This window comes from Eptesicus fuscus, chromosome 8 (assembly GCF_027574615.1).
Source record: "Eptesicus fuscus isolate TK198812 chromosome 8, DD_ASM_mEF_20220401, whole genome shotgun sequence".
Taxonomy (NCBI): Eukaryota; Metazoa; Chordata; class Mammalia; order Chiroptera; family Vespertilionidae; genus Eptesicus; species Eptesicus fuscus.
In genome coordinates, this window is record NC_072480.1 from 30,123,992 (window position 1) to 30,147,287 (window position 23,296).

Genomic DNA, 23,296 nt, shown 5'->3' on the forward strand with positions numbered 1-23,296 from the left:
TCCTTCGTTTGATTTCATAACTCCCCCACCTTTCCAAACTTTCCCCCTGTACTTTGAAAGTCTGTTTGATGCTTTACTGACTCTGTATCTATCTTTTTGTTCACCACTTTATAATGTTCTTTACTATCCCTAAATGAGTGAGATCATGTGGTATTTTTCTTTCATTGACTGGCTTATTTCACTTAGCATAATGTTCTCCAATTCCATCCAGGTTGCTGCAAATGATGAGAATTCCTTCTTTTTTATGGCAGCATAGTATTCCATTGTGTAGATGTACCACAGTTTTCCAATCCAGTCATCTGCTGATGGGCACCTAGGCTGTTTCCAAATCTTAGCTATTGTAAATTGTGCTGCTATGAACATAGTGGTGCATATATCCTTTCTGATTGGTGTTTCTAGTTTCTTCGGATATATTCCCAGGAGTGGGATTACTGGGTCAAATGGGAGTTCCATTTTCAGTTTTTTGAGGAAACTCCATACTGTTCTCCACAGTGGCTGCACCAGTCTGCATTCCCACCAGCAGTGCACGAGGGTTCCTTTTTCTCCGCATCCTCGCCAACACTTGTTGTTTGTTGATTTGTTGATGATAGCCATTCTGACAGGTGTGAGATGGTACCTCATTGTTGTTTTGATTTGCATCTCTCGGATAATAAGTGACTTTGAACATGTTTTCATGTGTCTCTTGGCCTTCCTTCTGTCTTCTTTTGAAAATATTCTGTTTAGGTCTGTTGCCCATTTTTTTATTGGATCATTTATCTTCCTCTTATTAAGTTGCATAAGCTGCCTGTAGATGTTGGAGATTAAACCTTTATCAGTGATAGCATTTGCAAATATGTTTTCCCATGCGGTGGGCTTTCTTGTTGTTTTGTTGATGGTTTCTTTTGCTGTAAAAAAGCTTTTTATTTTGATGTAGTCCCATTTGTTAATTTTCTCTTTAGCTTCCATTGCCCTAGGGGCAGTGTCAGTGAAGAAGTTCTTTTGGCATATGTCTGAGATTTTGTTGCCTGTGGAGTCCTCTAGTATTTTTATGGTTTCCCGTCTTATGTTTAAGTCCTGTATCCATTTTGAGTTTATTTTTGTGTATGGTGTAAGTTGGTGATCTAGTTTCATTTTTTTGCATGTATCTGTCCAGTTTACCCAACACCATTTATTGAAGAGACTGTCTTGACTCCATTGTATGTTCATGCCTCCTTTGTCAAATATTAATTGAGCATAGTGGTTTGGGTCGATATCTGGGTTCTCTATTCTGTTCCATTGATCAATATGTCTGTTCTTGTGCCAGTACCAGGCTGTTTTGAGAACAGTGGCTTTGTAATACAGCTTGAAATCTGGTATTGAGATCCCACCTACTTTATTCTTCTTTCTGAGGATTGCTGAGGCTAGTCGGGGTCTTTTTTTATTCCAGATGAATTTTTGGAGAGTTCTTTCTAGGTCTGTGAAATATGCTGTTGGTATTTTGATGGGGAGTGCATTGAATCTGTAGATTGCTTTGGGTAGTATGGACATTTTAATGATGTTGACTCTACCAATCCAGGAACATGGTATGTTCTTCCATCTGTTTACGTCTTCCTCTATCTCTTTTTTCAGTGTCCTGTAGTTTTCTGCGTATAGGTCTTTTACCTCCTTAGTTAAGTTTATTCCTAGGTATTTTAATTTTTTTGGTGCAATGGTAAATGGGATTGCTTTTTTAGTCTCTCTTTCTGTAAGTTCATTATTGGTGTATAGAAAAGCCATAGATTTCTTGGCGTTAATTTTGTATCCCGCTACATTGCCGAATTCATTTATTAAGTCTATTAGTTTTTTGATGGAATCTTTTGGGTTTTTTATGTACAATATCATGTCATCTGCAAATAAGGACAGCTTCACTTCTTCTTTTCCAATTTGGATGCCTCTTATTTCTTCTTCTTGCCTAATTGCGATAGCTAATACTTCCAGTACTATGTCAAACAGGAGTGGTGAGAGTGGGCATCCCTGTCTTGTTCCTGTTCTTAGGGGAAATGGTTTTAGTTTTTGCCCATTGAGTATGATGTTTGCTGTGGGTTTATCATAAATAGCTTTTATTATGTTGAGGTACGAGCCCTCTATTCCCACCTTGTTGAGAGTTTTTATCAAGAAAGGGTGTTGGATTTTGTCAAATGCTTTTTCTGCATCTATTGATATGACTATGTGATTTTTATCTCTCAATTTGTTTATGTGATGTATCACGTTTATTGATTTGCGGATATTGTACCATCCTTGCATTCCTGGAATAAATCCTACTTGGTCATGGTGTATTATCTTTCTGATGTACTGCTGGAGCCGATTTGCTAGAATTTTGTTGAGGATTTTGGCATCAATGTTCATGAGGGATATTGGCCTGTAATTCTCTTTCATTGAGTTGTCTTTATCTGGTTTTGGTATTAGGGTGATGCTGGCTTCATAGAAGGAGCCTGGAAGTGTTCCTTCCTCTTGAATTTTTTGGAATAGTCTGAGGAGGATAGGTTTTAGTTCTTCCTTGAAAGTTTGATAAAACTCTCCTGTGAAGCCATCTGGCCCCGGGCTTTTGTTTGCCGGAAGCTTTTTGATGACTGCTTCAATTTCTTCCATAGTTACTGGCATGTTGAGCTGTTTAGAATCTTCCTGATTAAGTTTTGGAAGGTTGTATTTTTCTAGGAATATGTCGATTTCCTCTAGGTTGTCCAGTTTGTTGGAATAGAGTTGTTCGTAGTATTTTGTAACAATCCTTTGTATCTCAGCGGGATCTGTTGTTATTTCACCTCTTTCATTTCTGATTTTGTTTATTTGGGTCCTCTCTCTTTGCTTCTTGGTGAGCCTGGCTAGAGGTCCATCAATCTTGTTTATCCTTTCAAAGAACCAGCTCTTGGTTTTGTTGATCTTTTGTATTGTTTCTTTGGTCTCTATGTCGTTTATCTCCGCTCTGATCTTTATTATTTCTTTCCTTCTGCTTACACTGGGCTTATCTTGTTGCTCTCTCTCTAACTCTTTGAGTTGTTGGGTTAGGTAATTTATTACCATTGTTTCTTGTTTTTTGAAGTAGGCTTGTAGAGCTATGAACTTCCCTCTCAGGACTGCTTTCATTGTGTCCCATAGATTTTGGATTGTTGTGTTTTCATTGTCGTTTGTTGCCATGATGTTTTTTATTTCTTCCTTGATGTCTTTGGTAACCCAGTCATGGTTTAATAACATGCTGTTTAGTCTCCAAGTATTTGATTTCTTTGGGTTGTTTTTATTGTAGTTGATTTCCAGTTTTATGCCACTGTGATCTGAGAAGATACTTGATATGATTTCTATCTTCTTGAATTTGTAGAGACTTTGCCTATGTCCTAACATATGGTCTATCTTTGAAAATGACCCATGTGCACTTGAGAAGAATGTATATTCTGTGGCTTTGGGGTGAAATGTTCTGAAGATGTCGATTAATTCCATCTGTTCTAGTGAGTCATTTAGGTTTGATGTTTCTTTGCTGATGTTTAGTTTAGAGGATTTGTCCAATGGTGATAGTGGGGTATTGAAGTCTCCTACTATGATTGTATTACTGTCAATCTCTCCTTTGATATCTTCCAGGAGTTTTTTAATGTATCTTGGTGCTCCTGTATTGGGTGCATATATGTTTACCAGAGTTATTTCTTCTTGTTGGATTTCTCCCTTTAGTATTATGAAGTGGCCTTCATTATCTCTTGTTATGTCCTTCACTTTGAGATCTAATTTGTCAGATATAAGTATTGCAACCCCAGCTTTTTTTTCATTTCCATTTGCCTGGAAAACCTTTTTCCATCCCTTTACTCTCAGTCTGTATGCATCCTTTTTTTTGAGGTGGGTTTCCTGTAGACAGCAGATATCTGGGTTTTGTTTTCTTATCCAGTCTGTTACCCTGTGTCTTTTGATTGGGGCATTCAATCCATTTACATTTAAAGTTATTATTGATAGGTACTTATTTGACGCCATTTTTATTCTATACCCCTGTGTACCTTCTTTGCTTCCTATTTCTTTCTTTTTTTTTTTTTTTTTTACAGCAGACCCTTTAGCATTTCTTTCATTGCTGGTTTGGTGGTGATAAACTCCCTTAGTCCTTTTTTGTCTGTGAAGCTCCTGATTTCACCTTCAATTTTGATTGATAGCCTTGCTGGGTACAGTATTCTTGGATTTAGACCCTTCCTTTGCATGACTTGGTATATTTCATTCCATTCCCTTCTGGCCTGATGAGTTTCTGTTGAGAAATCAGTTGCTAGTCTGATGGGGGTTCCTTTGTATGTAACTGTCTGTCTCTCTCTGGCCGCTTGTAAGATTCTTACTTTGTCGTTGGTGTTTGCCAACTTAACTATAATGTGCCTTGGCGTCGGTCTTTTGGGGTTCATTTTGCTTGGAACTCTGTGAGCTTCTTGGATTTGTGTGGGTTTTTTCTTCCCTATATCAGGGAAGTTTTCTGTTATTATTTCTTCAAACAGGTTTTCTATTCCTTGCTCAGTTTCCTTTCCTTCTGGCACCCCTATTATCCTGATGTTGTTTTGTTTTGTATTGTCCCGAAGTTCCCTTACGCTCTCCTCAATCTTTCTAATTTTTGTTTCTAGAAGCTGTTGTAATTGGGTATTTTTTTCCATCTTGTCTTCTAGCTCACTTATGCGGTCCTCTGCTTCATCTAGTCTACTCTTGATGCTTTCTATTGAGTTCTTTACAGCAGCAATGTCATTTTTCATTTCTTCTTGGTTCTTCTTCATTTCTTCTTGGTTCTTACTCATATTGTCGAATTTGTCTTCCATCCTTTTCAGCCACCCTATGATCATTTCTCTGAATTCTTTCTCTGATAGGTTGTTTGCCTCTAAATCGTTTACTTCCTTTTCTGGTGATGCCTGTTTCTCTTTCCTGTGGGGGCTGTTTCTTTGTCTCCCCATGGTCTCTCTTCTCCGGATGTCTGGTTATATAGATTTCTCTCTCTGGCGTTGATTTAAAGGTATAAAATACAACACAACCAGGCACAACAGACAAGGCACTGAACAGAATTGTATTCACGATATTAATAACCTCCAATAAAGGTAACCACCAGAGAAAGACAAATTAGGGAATAGGAGTGGAAGAGGGAGAGTAAAAAGAAAGAACAACAACGAAAAAAAAAAAAAAAACAAAACAAAACAAAAAAAAACAACGAGTGTGAATCTGAACTTGGGAAAAGAGCAGAAAGAAAGAAAAGAAAAAGAAATAACAGAAAAGAAAAATAAAAGAAAAAAAAAGTAAGAGAGACAAGAATGATACTAAGAGAGAAAAGGGGAACAAACTATATATATGGGGAGTAAACTCCACTAGAACAACCACTATTCCCAGCAAATTCCAGCAACACGAGCCTGGAGATTAATACAAACTGCAACAGCAGCTAATATCAAGTGAGGCAAGGGAAAACAAAAGTAAAAAACAAACAAAAACAAAGCAAACAAAAGAACCAACCAAACCAACAAAAAGAATAATCAAAACAATCTCATAAAAAAGCATAAAAATTCAATCTAATCAACATTCAAGCAAACAACAACAAAAGGCCCGAGAGAAAAATAATTTTTTTAAGGTAGCGTAGAGAGAGGTTTGTATGGATTTGGAGCAGGGGGTTGGGAATTAGATAATATAAGTAGGGTGAAGTTTTAGCAGGGAGTAAACTGAAAAAGTAGGGAAAATCTAAAGCCAGAAAGGGTTAAGATAAACTGGGGACCAAAATGGGAAAGGTTGGGAGGAGAGTGATGGCATAATGTTAGCTTTGAGATAGGGTAAAACGATTGTAAGGGAAAGATGCAAATCGAATGTAGGACACTAATCCAAAAAAAAAAAGAAAGAGAAAATCAAATGACATTAAAAAAAAAAAAAAAAAAAAAAAAAAGTAAAATAATAGTAATAATAGTGTTGATTGAAAATAAAAATGTAATAATTAAAAAGGTGAAAATCGAGTGAGGAAAAAGAAAAAAAATTAGTTTCTTAAGTAAAAGATGCAAAAAATGAAAATAAAAAAATATGAGAATAAAAAATTTTAAAAATTGAAAAAAGAATTGAAAATTAAAAAATAGGAAGACTAAAATGTGCAGTAGCGGCTGTCATTCACTTCCTCTATTATTCTGTTTGGTACGCCTTTTTCCCAGTCTGGGCGGTATTTCAGTTCAGCTTCATTCCAGGGCTCCTCAGTGTTGGAAGCCAGTCCTGCTTTTTAAGCCAGCCGTGTCTTAATTTCTCGTATTTATTTTTAATTACACCAGAGACAATTAGCGTTTCAGCCCCTGGGTGGCAGTGTTTCTGAATTGACTTCCGGGCCTCTCTAGCTCTTTTTTCTTTTTTTTTTTTTTTTTTTTTTCCCCTCTATGGCACTCACTACTGGTTTGTGGAGGTATGCGCCTCAGAGCTGCCTCTCTGATGGTCACACGCAGCTCTGGTCCCCAGGTTCCGAAAAAACACCTTCCCCCTGCAGTCTTTCAGGGTTTCCGCCTGGGTTTACCTCTGTATTGGGCTTAGCAATCAGAGTCGGAAAGAGCCCAGGTGTGCGGACCGTGGGTCTGTGCCCCAGACTAAGGAGCCTGCACTCCTTTGAAAATTCTTAGTCTGACCCTCCTCGTCAGATTAAAATGAGTTGCTTTCAAGAGGTCACTTCTGTTAGCAGCTCAGAAGACCCCCCTCCTCATTCACGGATCAGGGCAGTTCCAACTGCCTCCGATTTTTCTAGGCACAGACCTCCCGGCTCCTGCCGGTCCTGCGGTCCTGCGGCTGCCGCGCTTCCCTCACCCAGCGCTTCCCTCACCCACCGCGGGGATTAGAAACCGCCCCTCATTTCAGGCGAAATCTGACCTTTCCGTGGTGCAGTGAAGAGTTTCTTTGAATCCGAATGTTTGCGCTGATAGGGGACCGGTGGTCTGGTGCTCCCAGCAGCTCAGTGTTTGCAGTTGTCGCGGAAAGTCAGGTTTCCACGAAAATCCTTCTTTCCTTGCAAGATGGCGAGGCGCCCGGCGAGCCCGCAGCTCCAGGAGGGGACCCAGCCCCTGTGGGTGCTGCGCGGTCAGAGGAACACTGCCCAGCACTCCCCCGCCTTCTCCTGGAGTTTAGCTGTCCCTTGGCTTGCCCACATACACTCCCTCTGCGAGCCTCTGCTGCTCCGACTCTCCACCCCAGGAACAGACTCCAAACCCGACTCTATTCCGTCGCCATTTTCTCTCCTCCTCCTCTTAATTTCTTTGTTGCAATGGTAAATGGGATTGTTTTATTTGTTTCTATTTCTGTGAATTCATTATTGGTGTATAAAAAAGCCATAGATTTCTGGGTGTTAATTTTGTATCCTGCTACATTACTGAATTCATTTATTAAATCTAGTAGTTTTTTGATGGAATCTTTAGGGTTTTCTATGTACAATATCATGTCATCTGTGAATAAGGATAGTTTTACTTCTTATTTTCCAGTTTGGATGCCTTTTATTTCTTCTTGTCTGATCGCTATGGCTAGCGCTTCCAGTACTATGTCGAACAAGAGTAGTGACAGTGGGGCATCCCTGTTTGGTTCCTGTTCTTAGGGGAAATGGTTTTAGTTTTTGCCCATTGAGTAGGAAGTTGGCTGTAGGTTTGTCATATAAGGCTTTTATTATGTTGAGGTATGATCCCTCTATTCCCACTTTGCTGAGTGTTTTTGTTGGATTTTGTCAAATGTTTTTTTATACATCAATTGATATGATTTTGTGATTTTTGTCTCTCAGTTTGTTTATGTGATGTATCACGTTTATTGATTTGTGAATATTGTACCATCCTTGCATCCTTGGAATAAATCCCACTTGGTCATGGTGTATGATCTTTCTAATGTGTAATGCTGGATCCGATTTGCTAGGATTTTGTTGAGATTTTAGCATATATGCTCACCAGAGATATTGGCCTGAGATTTTCGTTCTTTGTAGTGTTTATATCTGGTTTTGGGATTAGGGTAATGCTGGCTTCATAGAAAGAGCTTGGAAGTGTTCCTTCCTCTTGAATTTTTTGCAATAATCTGAGGAGGATAGGTTTTAGTTCTTCCTTGAATGTTTGGTAAAACGCCCTGAAACCATCTGGCCCCGGGCTTTTGTTTGCTGGAAGCTTTATGATGACTGCTTCAATTTCCTCCATAATTATTGGCCTATTGAGATGTTTAGATTCTTCCTGATTGAGTTTTGGAAGGTGGTTTTTTCCTAAGAATATGTCCATTTCTTCCAGGTTGACCAGTTTGTTGGAATAGAGTTGTTCATAGTATTTTTTTTTACAATCCTTTGTATTTCTGTGGGGTCTGTTGTTATTTCACCTCTTTCATTTCTGACTTTGTTTATTTGGGTCCTCTCTCTTTGCTTCTTGGTGAGCCTGGCTAGAGGTTCATCAATCTTGTTTAACTTTCAAAGAACCCGCTCTTGCTTTTATTAATCTTTTGTTTTTTTGGTGGTTTTTTTTTTTTTTTTTTTTTTTTTTGGTCTCTATGTCATTTATTTCCTCTCTGGTCTTTATTATTTCCTTCCTCCTGCTTATTCTGGGCTTTTCTTGTTGCTCTCTTTCTAATTCTTTAAGTTGTAGAGTTAGATAATTTATTTCCAGTTTTTCTTGTTTTTTGAGTTAGGCCTGAAATGCTATGAACTTCCCGCTCAGGACTGCTTTCACTGTGTCACATAGATTGTGGATTGTTGTGTTTTCATTCTCATTTGTTTCCAGGATGTTTTTAAATTCTTCTTTGATCTCTTTGGTAACCCAATCATTGTTTAATAACATGCTATTTAGCCTCCAAGTGTTTGAATTTTTTGATTGTTTTTATTGTAGTTTATTTCTAATATTATGCCATTGTTATCTGAGTAGATGCTTGATATGATTTCAGTCTTCTTGAATTTGAAGAGAATTTGCCTGTGTCCCAATATGTGGTCTGTTATTGAAAATGTCCCATGTGCATTTGAGAAGAATGTATATTCTGTAGCTTTGGGGTGAAATATTCTGAAGATATCGATTAAGTTCCTCTGTTCTAGTGAGTCCTTTAGTATTGCTGTTTCTTTGCTGATTTTTTGTCCAGATGATTTGTCCAGTGATGTCAGTAGGGTATTAACATCCCCTACTATGATTGTATTGTTGTCTATCTCTCCCTTGATATCTTCCAGAAGTTTTTTTTATGTATTTGGGAGTTCCTGCATTGGTTTCATATATGTTTATAAGAGTTATATTCCCTTGTTGTATCGATCCCTTTAGTATTATGAAGAGGCCTTCCTTATTTCTTGTTATGGCCTTCACTTTGAGGTCTATTTTGTCAGATATAAGTATTGCTACACCAGCTTTTTTTCATTTTCATTTGCCTGAATAATATTTTTCCATCCCTTTACTTTCAGACTGTGTGAGTCCCTTGTTCTGAGGTGGGTCTCTTGTAGACAACATATGTATGGGTGATGTTTTCTTATCCATTCAGCCACTCGATATCTTTTGATTGGAGCAGTTAGTCCATTTACTTTTAAGGTTTATTTTGATACCTACTTGTTTGATAGCCATTTTTATGCCTGTGTTCCTTCTTCCCTTTCTATTTCTTCTTTTTACAATAGTCCCTTTAGCATTTCTTGCATTGCTGGCTTGGTAGTGATAAACACCCTTAGCCTTTTTTGTCTGCAAAACTCCTGATTTCCCCTTCAGTTTTGAATGACAGCCTTGCTGGATAGAGTATTCTTGGATTCAGTCCCTTGCTTTGCATCACTTCGTATACTTCCTTCCATTCCCTTCTGGCCCGATGTGTTTCTGTTGAGAAATAATTTGATAATCTAATGGGAGATCCCTTATAGGTAACTTTCTGTCTCTCTTTTGCAGCCTTTAAGATTGTCTCTTTGTCATTAACGTTTGCCATTGTAATTACGGTGTGTCTTGGTGTGGGTCTTTTGGGGTTCATTTTGTTTGGGATTCTCTGTGCTTGTGTGACTTTTCTTTCCCAAATCAGGGAAATTTTCTGTCACTATTTCTTCAAGTAGGTCTTCTAATCCTTGCTCCTCTTCTTGGCCTTCTGGTACCCCTCTTATACGTATGTTACTTCTTGCATGTTGTCCCAAAGCTGCCTTAGGCTCTCCTGCTTTCTAATTTTTTTCTTCAATAGCTGTTCAGACTGGGTGTGTTTCTCTGCCCTATATTCTAACTCACTAATTTGGTCATCCACTTCTTCTAGTCTACTGTTGAAACCTTCCATATTTTTTTAATTGTAGCTATATAATTCTTGATTTCCTCTTGATACTTACATAAGTTGGTGATTTTCTCGTCCATCCAGTTTATGAACTGTATGTCCCTTACTGCCCTGGCAGAACTGTCCCTGGGGCCGTGGTGGAGTGGGCCTGGGTTGCTGGGGTTCAGGGTAGAGCGGGTACCAGGTGGCTCCAGGTTAGGCTAGCAGTATGAGTCTGGAGTCCAGGGCAGGGGTGGGGCAGAAGGTCCCGCCTGGCTTGCACTTACTGTGGGGTCTTGGAGCCGGATCCTAGGACGCTGGGTCCCAGCAGGCTAGTGAGGATGCCTGGTGCGCTAGCTCACTCTGGCAGTGCATGCTCCCTGCAGACGCCTGGGAGCCTGCTGGGGGGTCCTGCACCACTCACTGCTGAGGCACAGTGGTGGTTCCACACTGGTTATAGTTGGCAAGCGGCATTCTCTAGGCATCCTCTGCCCTTCTTATTGAAAATTGTTTCTTCAGCTGTGTCTAATTTGTTAATTCAGGGTGGATGTTCTCTGGTTTAATTGCTTTTCTGGCCTGGCCCTAGGAGGAGGTGCATGACAGTGCTGCCTATTCGGCTGCCATTTTTCTCTCAACATAATGAGTGGTTTTATAACATTAATTTTTCTAAATCTTCACTAGAAAGAGAAAAAGGTGTGCTTTTCCTGGCTGTTTTAATAAGCAAGAGCTCTCTGGGGTTTATTTCTTCTTTAGGATCCTTGCCCTTGAGTTTTACAAGCTCAAAGAAGACCCATGGGAACTGATTATAATTATCTTCCCTCGAGGCCCACTGTGCAGATAGATATGCACAGGGATCAGTTTGAGCATACCCACTCCAGTTTCAGGACTTTTCTTTTTTCAGTGACCACATTGAGGCTAATGAATTTTGTGTTGTTTTGTTCTTTTGTTACTATGTTACTGTGGTGCACTTTGAAGCCAATTTGGGCATTTGACTTACTTTTATCACCTGTTTTATTCATTGATAATATTGGAGTTTTAATGTTTACAAAAACAAAAAAGATTAATTTGTAAACCCCAAGTTATGGGTTAATTTAGGTTTTGTCCTTCTATGAAAATGGCCCAGTAGATACAGAAGTTTATGGGGCTCCTATTTCTGGGTCATTACAGAGTGAAGCTGAAAGGCTCATGTTCTTTTTCAAAATGTGAAGGATGAGTAAGGGAGACTTGTAAAACCTGAAATTGAGACTGAGCTACATTTTAGAATTTGTTCTATTTTGGAGGTGTTTACAGGCTCTATTTGAAAGAAATCACATGATGTTGGACTTATACATGGATAGTCAAATTTCCTTCTACTCCCTATGGCTGCTGCTTGTAAAATTTTTGTAGAAAGTTTCCCTTTTTATATTTTGTAGGGATTGGCATTTTCATTGTTATAATCATTTTTGAATTTCTAATTATTAGTATTAGTTCTTTGATCTTTTACTATGAAACTACGCTTATTCTTCTTTGATATAATTTGGAGCTCACTGATTGAATTTGCCTAATTGTGCTTTGTGTGTGTTGAAGTGCCTAGTTGATTAGGAAGCTGATTTGTATAGATGTTGGCTTCTGTTTATGAGAAGCTCATATTCCTTGTATTAGCACTAGTTATCTATATCTAGCTATATCTAGCCTAAAAGAGTAGCATGCTAATTGACCATAACATGCTAATTGACTGTATCTTCGTGATGCCCACCAGTCAATCAGGAGTGAGTATGCAAATTAACCCAACAGAGATGGTGGGTTAGTTTGCATACGCAGGTGCCCAGCGGCCGGGGCGGGCGGGACGCAGGCGTTCTGTACCACCCCAGCTGCTCCGGGTCTCTGGGCAGCATGGGAAGGTGGAAAGACGGCTCCAGGCCGGAGTGGAAAGGCGGCTTTGGCCAGAGCGAAGGTGGTGCCAACAGCCAGGGGAAGGAAGGCCCATTCTTGCACGAATCTTCGTGCATCGGGCCTCTAGTATATATATAAAAGCCTAAGTGACTGTCACAACTGAAACAACTGAACGGATAACTAAACAGGCTGCGTGGGGTGACCAGGCTGGCAGGGGGGTTAGTGAGGGCCGACATCCACCTAGGGTCCCAGATTGAAGAGGGTGCAGACCAGGCTGATGGACATGCCCCCCCACCCCCATACAAATTTTGTGCACCGGGCCACTAGTTAATTGATATTTGTAGAACTGAATTTATAAGATGATTAACGACAGATAAAGTCAATAGCTATGAACAGAGAAAAACTAACAGGATAACAAGGAAATTTACTTAGTCATTTTGAATTAAAGTAGTGTTTTAACCATCTATGCTGACTGCAAACATTTGTATTCCATGGTCACTTATGTTCTATTATAAGTGCCTCCCATTCATTTATTCTTACAGGCTCATCTACATACTTAACACTTCTATTTTTTTACTCTCTGTAATCTACTTAGCTACTTGCCTTCATTCATCATTGTAGTTTAGCACTGCTTTGGTCTTAAACTTAATATCTAATTTTGTTAACACAATCTTGCTTTGTTTTATATCTATACTTTTCAGGCTTTATCTCCTTGATCTTGTTCATAGGCTTATCATCTTTAATCTCCTGTTGTTCTTTTACACTCTTCAATTTACATTTCATTACACTTGGCTCTTTTCCTTTAGAGAATTCATTCATTCTGTGTTTCCTAAAGGCATATGTCCTTTGGTTGCTGTCTCCAAATACAGTTTATATTTAGAATGTCTTAGAATCAGTCTAATGTTGGGAGTTGAATTGCTGGCCATGAGGAATTAGCTTGAGTTAGCTGTCAGACTAGTACTCCTCTATCTTTATAATGGGAAAATACCCGCAGTGGCAGTGCTAGCTAGTACTAGCCCTTTTTTAAAGGAGTTGATATGGATTACAGAATATGTCAGATGCTAATGGGCATTTTTACAAGTGAACTTTTGGGGAGATGAAACCTGGGTTATAGAATTTGTCAGAGAATTTCAAAATGGGCATAAATGAATGAGTAGAAATGATCCCCCTCCCTCAGATTCAGTAATCTTGAATTAATTATTGCCTGCAACAGATGCATGGTTGGTTTGGACTAGATAAAAGAACAAAGGGCAATAAGACAATGAGTAAAACAACTGAAAAGAGACAAGGAAAGTAAAAGATAGAAGGTAAAAATTGCCTAATTTGCCTATCTTTGTGCCACTTGGAGTCAGCGATTGAAGGGTTGTTGGGAACATTATGGCAAAGAAAGTGGACTTGAGAAGATAATGTGAGAACGTAGCATAGGAAATTTCTGTTGGACTTAATTTAAAACTATGTTGTTTTTAGTTCTATTTTTACAGTGCATCCCGATCGCTAAGAGCTTACCATAATACCAAATTTTTAAGTCAGATATTATATTTGTATAATAGTAAGGAATAGCTTATACATTACTTAAGTATATTGGTGTTTAATTATATAAACACACTATCCTCTTAAGGACACAAAAAAGGAAAAATCTACACTATCCATTCTGTTTTATCAGACATACTGAATAAACAGGGAATATCCAGGACTCCTTCCCTAGTATTTGTAGAAGCATTTCATAATAGAGAACAAAATTGCATGCTAACTTAAAAAAATAATTTGGTTAATTTCAATTTTAGAAAATATTAAGCCATTTATTTTTATCTTAACAGGTATCTTTCAGATGAAGGCATTGAAGCTTGCACAAGTTCTCCTGATAAAGTCAATCTAAATGACATCATCTTGATTGCTCTCAATGTAGGTTTTCTCTATTAACCTTTTTAATATTCATGGAAAATATTGCATAGAATAAACAGGATTTTATAAGTGATATGGAGTAATAAATACATCTTTTACTTTTATTGTCCATTTTTAGTTACAGTGATGTTTCTTAAATTTGTTAAGCTCATATAGGCAAATTATTAGAATTATCTTTCTTTTAATATCTTATATGGAATCCAATAAATAGGAAAAAATGCAATTAAAACTTCTTTTTTAAACCCAGTGTTTGGTTATAGAATTTCATAACCTTTATATTATCTGTATAATAGCAATAAAAACTGATCTTATACATTGAAACAAATTACCATTTAATTAACATAGAAACACTGGTTAGGTTGTAGCTTTTTGACAATTCTGTTTATTATTTCAAAATAACTTTTCCTGTTGATAAAAGTAATATATATTGTAGAAGACTTCATAAAACACAGAAAGTAAAATAAAAATATTGAAATCACTTATAATTACTGTTAATGTTTTGATATGTGTTTCTTTCTAATCTTTCTCCCTCTACCCATCTGAATAGCTATATCTTTTCCATAATTGCAATTGGTTTTTGGATTTTTTTGGGAAGAGTTATAAAAATTATCTAAATATAGATATAAGTAAACAACTATTCTTTTTTCATTCTTGCAGTTACCCCAATGAAAGTTTTCATGTTGCCTTTACAATGACAGTATATTGATCAAATTTACCTATTATACATAATCAATTAAGTTCATAAGAGAATCACATCACTATCTGTCATAGTCATCAGATTATTGCAAAATAGGTATGGCAAATCAGAAATGGCAGTAACTGATTTAAAATATAAATAAATATGTATGACTGAATATAAATCTTTTCAAATCACCTAAATTTTTTATTTCTATAATGAAACTTGGGTTTAAGCAGATAAAAATTGTTTTGAAATCTCATTTTATCAGCTTCTTTGAATTTTATCAATAAGACTAATGAGATCTTTTTATTGTTTCTGAACTAAGAAAGTTTTTAATAAACAAGACTATAAGCCCTGGCCAGTTTCTCAGTGGTTAGAGCATTGGCCCACAGACCTGGTAAGAGTGGGAGACAACTAATAGATATGTCTCATGTTGCTGTTTCTCTCTCTCCCCTTTCGCTTCCTCACTTCCACTCTCTTTAAAAAAATCAATGGAAAATATCCTTGGGTGAGGATTTAAAAAAATTTTTTTAAGTAAGCATTATTTTAGAAGTGTACAGGCTGTCTATGACTACAAATAGAAATACTTCCTAGACATTTTAACTTTCTTTGAATTGCTCCCAAATTAGTGAATTCAACTTGCAAAAAATGTTGTAAAGAACTCTATTTTTTTTTTGTTTATTTAAGAAAAAATCCTAAAGATGACAGAAAAGAGATTTTGTGATAATCTTCTGCTCTTCTATATTATTCTTATTTATATACTTAGGTAAATAGCAATGAACTATTCATAATTGGGTGTGAAACTTTAAATGAAATAGGTCAAGATGGTATTAGTTCTGTGCACATGAGAAGTGCACAATGACCATTATTTTAATGAATTAATAGTCTTTATAATTTTCTCTGAAATACTAGTATGTAGTCAAACACTACAACCTAAGTTGTCATACCATATAACAGGAAAAAAACACCTTTTTAAGAAAATACATTTTTATTGATTTCAGAGAGAGAGAGAGAGAGAGAGAGAGAGAGAGAGAGAGAGAGAGAAACATTAATGATGAGAGAGAATCATTGATTGGCTGCCTCCTGCACTCCCCCTACTGGGGATCGAGCCCACATCCCGTGCATGTGCCCTTGACCAGAATCAAACCCTGGACCCTTCAGTCCACAGGCCAACACTCTATTCACTGAGCCAAACCAGCTAGGGCCAGGAAAAAAACCTTTTAATCAAGATCAAGTCTATACCAAATAATGTACTTCTCAAGTTTATTTTTAACAATAAAGGCATTTACAGTAGTTCTTTTGAATTATTTTTTTTCAACTTTTGATCACTCGTTGAGAAATAACTTATTACATAAGGTGATAATAATCCATGCACAATTTTATTTTGTTCTCTTCCTCTTGTGGGGCACACACTGAGCTGGTTTCTTTTTTCTTTTTTAATGTAAAAAAATTGATTTTAGAGAGAGAGGAAGGGGGTGGGGAGAGGAGAAACATCAATTTGTTAATATCAATTTGTTGTTCTACTTATTTATGCATTCATTGGTTACTTCTTGTATGTGCCCTGACAGGGGATCAAACCCACAAACTTGGAGTATCTGGACGATGCTTTAACCAGCTGCTGAGCTGGTTCCTTTAACCAGCAATGAACAATGCAATAAGATGTATACTACAGTGTTTTTACCAAGGGAAATCCATTAGAGACTAGTCCCCGAGGCTTTTAGTAGACTGCTCATGAAGGTACTCTCTGCCTAACATGAAACAAAATTCTAGACTCCACCCCCATATCACTTCCCCAAAAAAGCAGGTATTTGCCATAAATCACTTACAAATAGTGTAGGACAGTGGTTGGCAAACGCGGCTCGCAAGCCACATGCGGCTCGCAAGCCGCGGTTTGCCGCTCTGTTGACTAATGAGTTTGCCGACCACTGGTCTCGGAAACCTGGTGAAACGGGAGTCTCAGGACTGCTAAGTACTATTTTCTGTGCAGAGTTTTATGTTGAAAGAGAAGGTTCTTAATTTTTTACTTTGTGGAATGGGGAATAAGAATATTAAGAAATGATATTGAAATATAGCATGTAGTTTTGGTTTTAAATACCTGAATTATTCAGAAAAAAAATAAGTCTAGCCCAGTCTTAAATTACTGAATACTATGTATTAGTAAACATTTAAAAGCAGATTTTTTTTTTTCCTTTTAAGATGCGGTATAATATAAAATGGCTTGCCAAATAAGCATTCTGTTGAACTGAACTTTAATAGTTAGGAATCTTGTGTGTGTGCCACATGAACATGTATTTAAAAGTTAAATACTTCTGCATAATTTTTTTATGTAAGTGTATTTTTGGATCTATATGTCCTAGTGATCCTGATATAATGATATCTGAATCATAAAATTGTCTTTGTATTATAAATTGACTTTGAATTTAGGATGTTTAAAGATTTGGTAGGTTGTTTTTATTTTGCTAAAAGAACAATGAAATAATATTAATTTTTTGTATGTATAGCACTTTGAAAGTTATGTAAACTTAGAATACATTGTCTTTTAGCTTGGCATCCCATTTTATAAAGGAATAAATTAACTGGATTTAGAGAATTTTGTGACAGTATCCAAGATCATATTAGTTAATTACAGTTTTCAGTGAATCGAAGTTTAGAATTTTAGTTTAATGCTCATTTCTACTTTATATTGATGGCTCATTTAGTTTAGCTCATAATTATTGACAAAAACCAGAAATGAGGGACCATGGTATTTCATAAAATTTGTATATATTCTTTTTCTCATATATATATTTAAATATTTCAGCTTTTTGAGTGACTTCAAAATAACACCTATGCTTTTATAAACTGTTCGTTGTATTATTGACTTAATATAAATTTTCAGATGATAAAATGTACATTCACCCAGAATGTTTTATATTCACTAAAATAAACATGATAGCTAACATTAATTAAATGCTTATTCTTTGCAAGTTATTGTGTCAAGTGCTTCATGTGTATTAACATTTAATCCTCAAAACAATACTAATACAGGGAAGGGGGTGTAAGAAAGTACTTTATACCCTATATGTTACTCAGTATATTCAGAGTGAAAAGGCTTATAATTCTTTCACTGCTATTGGGTGGAGGCTGCAAAAAGGATTGGCTTAAAGCCTTGTTACACAAATATTTGGATTTGGGGCTTAGTTTGCCAGGCAGTTCCATTTGGTGAGATTTAGTTTAGGAGTGATCCCTGCATTATATTGAGAAGTAAATTATGAACCATGGTAGTAAAAGACTGGAAAGAGCTGTGGGGATTGTATAACATATACTTCTTTCTTAAGCTGACCACATATGCATATCCTCCTATATAATAAAGAGGTAATATGCAAATTGACTATCACTCCAACACACAAGATGGCTGCCCCCATGTGGTCAAAGATGGCCACCCCCATGTGGACACAAGATGGCCTGCAGGGGAGGGCAGTTGTGAGTGATCAGGCCATCAGGGGAGGGCAGTTGGGAGGGACCAGGCCTGCAAGGGAGGGCAGTTGGGGGCGACCAGGCTGGCAGGGGAGGGCAGTTGGACGGGACCAGGCCTGCAGGGGAGGGCAGTTAGGGGCAACCAGGCCTGCAGTGGAGGGGAGTTGGGGGTGACCAGGCCTGCAGGGGAGGGCAGTTAGGGGTGACCAGGCCAGCAGGGGAGGGCAGTTGGAAGGGACCAGGCCTGCAGGGGAGGGCAGTTAGGGGCAATCGGGCCGGCAGGGGAGCAGTTAGGCGTTGATCAGGCTGGCAGGGGAGTGGTTAGGGGGTGATCAGGCTGGCAGACAGAAGCGGTTAGGGGCAATCAGGCAGGCAGGCAGGTGAGTGGTTGGAAGCCAGCAGTCCTGGATTGTGAGAGGGATGTCCGACTGCCCATTTAAGCCTGGTGGGATTGGGCCTAAACGGGCAGTCGGACATCCTTTGAGGGGTCCCAGTTTGGAGAGGGTGCAGTCTGGGCTGAGGGACAGCCCCCCCCCGTGCATGAATTTCATGCACCGCGCCTCTAGTCTATATATATAAAGAGCCAGGGTCTGTAACGTCCAAAACAACCGAACGGATGACTGAACACTGCGCGGGCTCTATCCACTGAGCCAAACCAGCTAGGGTTCATTATAGTAAGTTTAATCACCTAGTATTTTCTCCTTATCTCTAACAAAATTTTCAGTTATAATTTATGTGGTTAAAGGCACTCTAAGTCTATTTTCTTTCATTTTGCTCTTAAGGCAATGAAGAGCTACCAATTTCTATACTTGAAGAAAGAGCAAACAATACAAATTTATTAATCTAACCTCAAACTCTCAGTCATCTGAACAAAAATTTTTTTAATATATATTTTGTTGATTTTAGAGAGAGAGGAAGGGAGAGAGAGAGAGAAACATCAAGGATGAGAGAGAATCATGGATCGGCTGCCTACTACACACTCCACACTGAGGATTGAGTCTGCAACCTGGGCATGTGACCTGACTGGGAATCGAACCTGACCTCCTGGTTCATGGCTCAACCACTGAGCCATGCCGGCTGGGCCTGAACAAATTTCTTACCATTTCTTTTGTTTTTACTTCCTAAAGTAGACAAAAATTCTTAAAAGTTCTGCTTTTTATGTAGACTGTGTAGTTGAAGTTCTGTTTTTATGTCAGAAATGTGATAACTTTTTATGTTTTGCTTTGAGGTTTGCTGAGTAATATGTATTTCTGCATTTTCATGCAGTTAGCTATTTGTTTGCCAATTTCAGTTTTTATAATTTTTTTGAAGCAAATTAAATACGTCTTTACTATGGACAGTCTTACTATAACTCCTTGCTGTTGCAGTGAAATTGTTCCCTGGCGTATTTGTAGGTTATATAGCTTTGTTATGTTATGGGTGCTATAGCCTATAGAATAATGTGTTTTCATGTATCTGCATATTAAGGTTGTGTCAAATTTAATTGTCAAGAATGTACACTTTTTGTGAATTTATTTAGTTTTGGATTGTGGCATTAATTTTTTAGTATGGGTATAATATAGTTTACATAAAATAAAGGTTTAGAATTCAATAGAGAAAATTTAGTAAGTTAAAAGATTACCTAAAGAGATATGACCTGAGTTAAGGCTATTTATATATTAATGTTCATCCTACTGGTGCATTTTAAATAGCATATATATGGAACTGTGTTATTTGAAAATATTGATTACATGTATAGAAATCATAATCAGCTAACAGACATTTATTTAAAAATTTCTCCACAAACCTTAATTTCATCTTTTATTTGTGATTGAGATTAGATCTATTTTTTATAATTATATTTTAATAATAATATTTTTATTTTAGACAGACTTGAGAACAATTGGCAAGAAATTCCTCCCTAGTGACATCAACGGTGGAAAGGTAGAAAAGGTAAAGTAAAATGTTAACTACCTACATTATGCTAACTGCAATAACTATGAAAATCCACTGATTACTAGAGTTATGTTTTATCAGTAGAAACTATAACTGCAAAATATTTCGGAGGCAAACAGGTCACAGAGTCATCATTACAGTGATTTCCTATGCATATGGAGAATTTTAGGACTTAAACTTTTAACATTTTGATGTCTTTTAAACATTAAAAAAATCTTTTGTTTTAAGAATTATAACTGGCACATTTGCGTATGAGACTTGCTAGATATTATCAGAGTTTAGGAAAAGGACCTTTTAATACCTTTTTATTTTAGTTACTTGTTATGTTTATATAATGAACTTATTAATATAAAAGTATATGAGTGTAAGAGAATATTAGGAGTAATTTGGCAAAGCCATGCTTTGGTTATTTCTATCATTTTGTATTGTACATATGTGTAAATATATATATTTGTTACAGTTTTTTTCAGTGATCTTTTTAAAATACAAGGATACAGTTTTTAGATACTAACTAATTAGTCTTTTACTTCTTACCCATTCATTTCTATTTAATTTCTTCTTTTTATTAGAAAATACATGTAAATTGTGTCACTCATGAATTTTCTGTGTGCTTTTTGGTCATATGCTATTGGTCTATGTGATATTGATCACTTTTTGAACTATTAAGGAACATCATTATCCTTAATTTAAATAAATATTTTCAATGTGTATGTTTTGTGTTTGAATATGTATTCTTATTTAAACACTCAAATGTTTAAAATAGTTATTGCACATAGATATTTAAAATTTTAGATAATTTGAAAGACTTGTTGTATAACAACATATTTGTCACATTTCTAAATACCAGTTCACTTATACAATAGATGGTATTTATTTATTTTTTCTGGGCCAAATTTCTTATTTTTAATTAAATATATTGAGGTAAACATTGGTTAATAAGATCATATAGGTTTTAAGTGATCTTATCCTATCTAATAATAGACAAATATGCAAATTGACCATACCTCCGACACACCCACCAGCCACGCCCACCAGCCACGCCCACCAGCCAATCAGAGCGAGTATGCAAATTAACTCAAACCAAGATGGCTACAGCCACAGAGAGCAAGGTTTCCTAGGTAACAGAGGAAGCCAAGCTTTCTGCCAGCCGTTGCAGGCCTAAGCCTCCACTCAAGCTACAAAGTTTTAATTATAGAAGGTAAACAAATTCAAACAAATGGCGGCAAAATGGAGCTTGAGAGAGCAGGCCAGGGTTGCCGCAGGCACCAGGGGAAGCAAAGCTTTCCGCACACCCTGGCCGGGCCCACCCGTTTAAGGCAACAAAGTTTCAATTATAACCCCAACACAAATGGCTGCGGGCCTTGGAGGGAGCCCCAGGCTTGGCTCTGCTCCAGGCTACAAAGTTTCAATTGTAGAAGGAAAATAAATTCCAGATACCAGGGCCTCCGCTTGCGTTGCCAGGGGGCGTGGCCCACCTGCAAACCACCACAGGCCCCTCGCTCAGGCCGCCCCACGCCCCAAGGAATCCCCACCTGATCCGGGACGCCCTTCAGGGCAAACCAGCTGGCCCCCACCCCTGTACCAGGCCTCTATCCTATCTAATAAAAGAGTACTATGCAGATTGATCATCACTGCAACACACAATATAGCTGCCCCCATGTGGTCAAAGATCCTGCCCCCATGTGGACACAAGATGGCCACCACAAGATAGCCAGCAGGAGAGGGCAGTTGGGAGGCACCCGGCCTGCAAGGGAGGGCAGTTGAGAAGGACCAGGCCTGCAAGGGAGGGCAGTTGGAGGTGATCAACCCTGCAGGAGAGGGCAGTTAGGGGGTAACCAGGCAGCAGAGGAGGGAAGTTGGGGGCGAACAGGCTGGCAGCAGAGTGGTTAGGGGGTGATCAGGCTGGCAGGCAGAAGCGGTTAGGGGCAATCAGGAAGGCAGGCAGGCAAGCAGTTGGGAGCCAGCAGTCCTGGATTGTGAGAGGGATTTCCGACTGCCCGTTTAGGCCCGATCCCAGGGATGTCCGACTGCCCGTTTAGGCCCGATCCCAGTCGGACATTCCTTGAGGGGTCCCAGATTGGAGAGGGTACAGGCTGGGCTGAGGGACAACCCCCCTCTGTGCACGAATTTCATGCACCGGGCCTCTAGTCTATATATATAAAAGGCTAATATGCAAAGTGTCACCTCGGGAGTTTGACTTCATTGTTCTCAGGATCTTCTCTAGTCTCTTACATTTACTTTTTGGTTGTGGTAGTAGTTCTCAGTCTTCATTGTATACTAGGATCACCCTGAAGCTCAGCTAAAATACAGACTGCCAGCCCACTCCTATCCCCACCCCTACCCCACCTCCAGGAGTTCGATTGCTTGCTATGACATGCGCTGACCACCAGGGGGCAGCGTGGAACGAAGGGAGGCCCCAGTCAAAGCCGGAAGGCCCCGATTGGCCCTGATCGCTGGCCAGGCCTAGGGACCCTACCCGTGCACAAATTTTGTGCACCGGGCTTGGTTAATAAGATCATATAGGTTTCATCTGAATATTGCATTGTGTGCCTGCTACCCAAAGTCAAATCATCTTCTGTCTCCATATATTTGGCCCTCTTTACCCTTTACTACCTCCCAGTCCTCTTCCCTCTGATTACCTGTGTCTATGAGTTTCAGTTTTATATCCCACATGTAAATTAAATCGTATGGTTCTTAGCTATTTCTGACAGACTTATTTGCTTAGCATAATATTCTCAAGGTCTGTCCATGTGGTTGTAAATGGCAGTATTTCATCTTTTCTCATGGCTGAGTAGCCATGGTATTTGTTTAGAACCATAAGAGTTTCTAATCTACTTTAATTTTTGAGGCAGATGCTCAGAGAAGAGGTTCTAGAAGTTCCTTAGCAATTAATTTTAATGTTTAACAACACTCTATGTCTGCAAACTTTGATTATATTTTAATCTAAATTTCTTATGCTGCAACTTAAAGTCCACGCATCCTATCCTCCCTCAGGGGAATGGAGAACATATGGGAATAATTCTTCATATACCTCAAGAATTGTAAAATCACTGCCTGCCACAGTTTTCTTTTTGCTAAAGCCATTTATCTTAGTTCCTTTGTTTATTCAGTCTCAAGCTTTCGTTCAGCTTCATTGTTCTCAGGGTCTTCTCTAGTCTCTTACATTTGCTATTTGGTTGTGGGAGTAATTCTCAGTCTTCATTGTACACCAGGATCACTCCGAAGCTCAGCTAAAATACAGACTGCCAGCCTACTCCTACCCCTCACCCCACCCCACCCCCATTTTCTGATCAATTGAACTTGGATAGC

The 23,296-nt window shown here is 38.2% G+C and overlaps 1 protein-coding gene across 1 annotated transcript in view; it reads left to right on the forward strand.

Annotated features, from left to right (window-relative positions):
• Window positions 1-23,296, forward strand: part of TDRD3 (tudor domain containing 3) — a 203,917-nt gene that overhangs the window by 67,311 nt on the left and 113,310 nt on the right. Inside the window, exons 2-3 of the mRNA XM_008145523.3 lie at window positions 13,833-13,917; window positions 19,919-19,984. Of these exons, the coding sequence (XP_008143745.3) occupies window positions 13,833-13,917; window positions 19,919-19,984 (151 nt within the window). The remainder of the gene's footprint in view (window positions 1-13,832; window positions 13,918-19,918; window positions 19,985-23,296) is intronic.